This window comes from Megalobrama amblycephala, linkage group LG13 (genome assembly GCF_018812025.1).
Source record: "Megalobrama amblycephala isolate DHTTF-2021 linkage group LG13, ASM1881202v1, whole genome shotgun sequence".
NCBI classification, from domain to species: Eukaryota; Metazoa; Chordata; class Actinopteri; order Cypriniformes; family Xenocyprididae; genus Megalobrama; species Megalobrama amblycephala.
This window is the reverse complement of record NC_063056.1, coordinates 14,273,233-14,278,812: the sequence shown is the minus strand read 5'-3', so window position 1 is coordinate 14,278,812 and position 5,580 is coordinate 14,273,233. Positions and strand designations below refer to the sequence as shown.

Here is a 5,580-nt window from a genome sequence, read left to right as displayed (position 1 = left end):
TAGAGCATAAACAACATCTGCAAAGTTACCATTCTGTCATGTTACGTCGGACTGCTTCACAAACGAGGGTCAATTCAACGCTGGATTTGCACAAAACATTAACATGATGGCACATGCTAGTCGATGAGTTGAATCAACACCGGGAAGTGCGGGAAGCGTATCCTTTAATAGAGACATCTCACCTCATGAATATAATAGCAATGAATGCACTGAAAAGCCCTAGCGCTCATATACGTCGGATATCAATGAGAGAGAGGGAGAGAGATGCACAACGCTGCACGATTAATCTTTAAAAGATCGCGTTCTCGATTTCATCACCCACATGATCTAATTCCTAAATGACAACGAAAATAAAATCACGACATTCAAATCTGCGTTCGCGCTGCCGTGGATCTGAAGAGAGTTGTCATGTGTAACGTTAGATATAAACGTTAAGCTTCACAATCTTTTCAAACACACAGTATCACTATTTCTGTGTGACAAATATTCCAATTATCACAGAAGTATACAAAAGTTTTTTATTCAGATAGAAACGCCGATGTTACCGATCAAAATATAATAAATCACCACCTGAAAGTAACTGGACTTCAAATGACGACTGTATTGATTGCATCGTTACGCCACGAGGTGGCAACAAAAATCACTGAATCATTCTTTCAGAAACAAGTCTTTCTGAATCCAACTTACAAAAATATTGTTTCTCCTGTCTGGATCTTACATGTGTAAAACTTTACAATAAGGTTCATTTATGAACTAACCATGAGCAATACATTTGTTAATGTATTTGTTAATCTTTGTTAATGTTAGTTAATAAAAATACAGCCATTCATTGTTTGTTCATGTTACTTCACAGTGCATTAACTAATGCTAACTAATACAACTCTTGATTTTAATAATGTATTAGTAAATGTTGAAATTAACATTAATAAAGATTAATAAATGCTGTAGAAATGCAGTTCATTATTAGTTCATGTAGTTAACTTATGTTAGCCTAACTAATGAACCTTATTGTAAAGTGTTAGCGAATATGAGATTAGCAGTCTGTTAAATTCATTTTACAAGAATAATAAACACAAAAAGGACTGTTTGAGTAGAGTATTGTGCATTTTTCCCTTGCTACCATTTTTTATTAGTTGTTTAATTATTTTAATGGAACCGGAATCATTAGGCAGAACCGGAATCGGAACATTTCTTACGATTCCCAACCCTAGTGCCATCTGAAATTGTCTTCTAAAATAATCATTTTTATCAGACTCCTATGTTAAGGTTCAGTAAATTCATTTTAACGGCAATCAATAAGTCTTTTTCATTGGCATTTAAGTGAAATAACTGAACAATCATTGGAGCCTGATAAAAATTATCATTTTAGAAGACAATTTGGAAACACTTTACAATAAGGTTCATTAGTTCACATGAGCTAATAATGAACAGCACTTCTACAACATTTATCGATCTTTGTAAATGTTAATTTCAACATTTACTAATACATTATTAAAATCTTGTTAACATTAATGCACTGTGAACTAACATAAACAAATGTATTTTCATTAACTAAAGTTAACGAAGATGAGTAAATACAGTTACAAATGTATTGCTAATGGTTAGTTCATGTTAGTTAATACATTAACTAATGTTTAACTAATGAACCTTATTGTAAAGTGTTACCGAAAATTTCAGATGGCACTTAAGAGGTTTTTGCAGTGGAACTCAAATATTCCATGACTTTTATATTATAACAGATTTCAGCTCACTGTTTAAGGGTACTAATTGCCAAGTTCTTTTCCTGTGTGAACTGAACTTATGAACATTTTAGACTCCTGAATGTAGAAATAACGGTGGTATAATTTTGTGTAGCATGTGGAAAAAAATGTCCCAAATAATAGAAAAACTGCAAAAGCAACTTGCCAAAACGTACAGATGGCAAAAAAAAAAAAAATACAAAATCCGCAGTAAATGTTTAAATGCACTGAAAACTGAAATGAAAAAAATTGAGTGAGCCTGAGTCCTATAAGGCAAGGTGCCAAGTGTGGACAAAGAACAAGCAAAAGAAAGAACAAACCCAGTAGGGAGAATCAACAAACTGTATAAATAACATCTAAAGCACAGTTCAGGATAAAGGAAGCTAAAGGGGCCAGAAAGACTTAACACAAGAGGAGAGACTGTTTTTGAAGTTGTGTAGACTCATAGTGAGAATATAAGGATAAAGCTGGAGTACAACATGGTTTTAAAAGAGAATTTTAAACATTCATCTTAGTATAGTGCTGAATAAAACCAGTTCTTATTGTTTATTGTAAGGAGAAAAAGTGTTGTTTTACATTTCAGGAATAGATTTAAATGCAAATCTGGGTTTATTACTAATGTATAAACTTATACAAAAAGACATTTAAGTTTAATACTCCACATTTTAAAGAGTATAACGGTTTGCTTCAGTGTGTGTTAAAATTGTTACAATTTTGACATGAAATGTTCTCCTCTGTTGTGACGTCACATAACAATTTTTGCTCAAAGGAATGAAACGCATACACACAGAACGCAATCCAAAGGTCTGTTCCTCAATCAGGCATAAACATGACAGTTCATAACAGTTTGGTTTTGTCATAACACTCCCCAGACCTCCTCAAACGCCGAACACATCTTGGCACAGGTCAGAGCTGCAGATAAAGGATAGTTACTGATGGACACCGTCTTCTCTGTGTAGTCGGCATTCACCTACGTCAGGATGGAGTGACAGAGTTTAGTGATGACATAATTCACGTTTATGAAATAATTTTCTATGCATGGAGAGTGTATTTCAGACTCACTGTTCCATGTGCAAACGCTCCAATAACAATAGCGGCAGGTCCATCTTTAGGGACGATTGTTCTGGGACATACAGCATCTCCTGCTTTGAACGATGTGGAAAATCGGGGGCATCCAGGTGGCAGGTGGTCAGACACTGGATTTCTAATGAGCTTCAACAAACGTTGAGAGCCATCAGCTGCTCTCACACTCATCTTGTGCAGGAGCTGGACTATAGGAGGACAAATAGTAGGAAACTAAACTTATTCTGAATTCAAGATACAGCAGGGGGTTTTTTTGCATTACAAGGTAACACTACTTACTATAGTAGCAATAATAGTAAATTATGTATAATTACAAGTAACTAACCCTAAACATAACCCTATAGTAAATAATTAATATTATTTGTGTAATTACACTGTAACAACCTTAACTAAAATAGTGTAACCCATTACAGTACTGATATTAGAGTCAATGTGCAAATGGAGCCTCCATGTGAATTTACCCATGAGTCCACAAAATCGTGCAAAGGTGCGAGGAATTCTTGTCTGTGGGTTGATCTCGATCAAAACGTTCTGCTCTGTGTGAATGTACACTTGCAGCAGTCCAGCTCTGTTCAAAGGACTGTCCAATAACATCAGCAGGCACTGTGGGAAAGCAGACATGACATTCAGAGGGCAGACAAAAAAAATAAAAAATCTCATGGTTTCAAACCAACACCAATGGTCAAAATCACCAGAAAATCCTGAATCCAGAAAGATGGCTTGTTTTCTTCATTTAACTTCATAATGTATTCAAAACCTGCATACCATTTGGACTCCATGGAATGTAAGCTTATAAAACAGTCATAACTTTGTATTTTTCAAATAAAACCATATTGTATCTCATCAATAACTTCATTGATGAGTAAATGTGCAAAAATGTTAGCTTGTTATTACCATATTATTACTAAATGTACCCCTTTTAAAATTCTTTAAAATGTCAAATGTTACATTAACTACAGGAAAAACACTGTAATATAAGAAATTTAAATATTTAATATTCATACAAAATATTTGAATACATATGAAATGTATAAGAACATAATCTAAGAATGAACCTACTCAGCTTCAAACAAAACAATATCAGCATTACTCCAGTATATTTCAAAACAGAATGTATTCATCTTACTTGCATAAACTTTCAGTTTCAGATGAAAAGAATATCAATTTGTCACGCTGCATTGTTTATCAACAAAATTCAGTCCCAAAAGTATGTGAGAGATATGATAGATGGGATAAATATATATTACAAAAGTATTTTGAGACAAAAATCGAAACCATGTTTATATATATATATATATATATATATATATATATATATATATATATATATATATATATATATTATACAAACTGCCCTCCAAACACCCCTGGCTGGATGATATCAGCATAAATCCTTATTTTTTGGTGCAAATACATTAAAGTAACTTAACATTATCACTGAAGACCAGCAATCATAATTTTCATTTTGATTACATAATAATTGCAATATATACATGTCAAAGTCAGACATGCCCCTTTGCCAGCTGTGATGCCTGGTTACTGGTTTAAACTTGGCCCAGGTTTGTAAAAGATTTTTGGGTCAGCACACCTTAAAAATCTAAAATGTATGTTTTTTCTATGTATAAACTGTTTATATAATAAAATATGTTTTTGTAGTTTGCGTTGTCCCTTATCAGTGCAAAATTATCCCAAATTAAAAAGGATGTCAATATATATATATATATATATATATAATACACACTGCCCTCCAAAAGTTTGGAAACTCCCTAGAAAGGTGGGGTTTTGGACAATATTGGCATATTGTATATATATATATATATATATATATATATATATATATATATATATATATATATTAGTCTGCATAACTGACATCATTTTGTAAAGCCTCAGTTGATGTCTGGGTCCAAATGCAAACGCAGAAGGTGTAACTTTATTAAAATAGATATCTTAATAACTATCTAAAACTATGCTTTACTAAAACTATACAATTTGTATGTATCTCTAAAAAAATAAAAATAAAAAAATGAACGAACCCCAGTGCATTATGGGGTTAACATGGGCATGGTAATGTTGAAATAAATTGTTTAGATGATGAAACTAAATACATGAACGCGCATTTCAAACACTTGGATCAGACGAGTTTACCTGATGCGTGATATCGGGGCGAATCTTTCCAGGGTCTCTTCCATTCTTTATTATCATACTCTTATGCTGATCACAGTTCAGCAACTCGAATGTCTTTCCAACCTGCACAGACATACGTTCATATTTAACTGCTGAAACATACGGTTATGACAACTATTAGTGGCAATCCAGTGAATAACACCCGCTTCTACAACTTTAATGTTTCTATCTTTACCGAGCCTCGTTGCCTTTTACCTTTACGGTTTCAAGCGTCGCTCCTTCTAAAACAACAACAAGACGCTTTTCCGTCATCTGATCGTGCAGACTTTTTTGCTGTTTGGCCGGTTTTGGTTCATATTCATCTAAATGCTCCAGACCACGCTTGTCTCCAGCGCGTGCAGCCATGTTGACACAGAACTACGACACATCAAATGTACGTCACAACAACACGTTTGTTCAGAGTGGCGCACGCTGATGACGGTCTCTCTGTATAGTTAAAGGTGCCGTAGAATGGAAAAATGAATTTACATTGGCATAGTTGAATAACAAGAGTTCAGTACATGGAAATGACATGATACAGTGAGTCTCAAACACCATTGTTTCCTCCTTCTTATATAAATCTCATTTGTTT

At 33.7% G+C, this 5,580-nt stretch overlaps 1 protein-coding gene across 1 annotated transcript; it reads right to left on the bottom strand.

Moving 5' to 3' along the window:
• Positions 1-2,250: 2,250 nt before the first annotated feature.
• emg1 (EMG1 N1-specific pseudouridine methyltransferase) lies at positions 2,251-5,396 on the bottom strand. The gene is made up of 5 exons (XM_048152841.1): positions 5,205-5,396; positions 4,971-5,072; positions 3,284-3,425; positions 2,802-3,010; positions 2,251-2,709 (listed from the first exon to the last, which is right to left on the bottom strand). Exons 1-5 carry the CDS (start codon positions 5,352-5,354, stop codon positions 2,596-2,598), a joined length of 717 nt encoding a protein of 238 aa, XP_048008798.1. The 5' UTR covers positions 5,355-5,396; the 3' UTR covers positions 2,251-2,595.
• Positions 5,397-5,580: the final 184 nt, after the last annotated feature.

What these genes read in the sequence shown, in the direction of transcription:
- emg1 (XM_048152841.1), bottom strand. Translation starts at nt 5,354, where the DNA reads ATGGCTGCACGCGCTGGAGACAAGCGTGGTCTGGAGCATTTAGATGAA. An exon ending in CGACGCTTGAAACCGTAAAG is followed by an intron (nt 5,073 to 5,204) that starts GTAAAAGGCAAC and finishes ATGTCTGTGCAG; the next exon opens with GTTGGAAAGACATTCGAGTT. An exon ending in GAGCGTTTGCACATGGAACA is followed by an intron (nt 2,710 to 2,801) that starts GTGAGTCTGAAA and finishes ATCCTGACGTAG; the next exon opens with GTGAATGCCGACTACACAGA.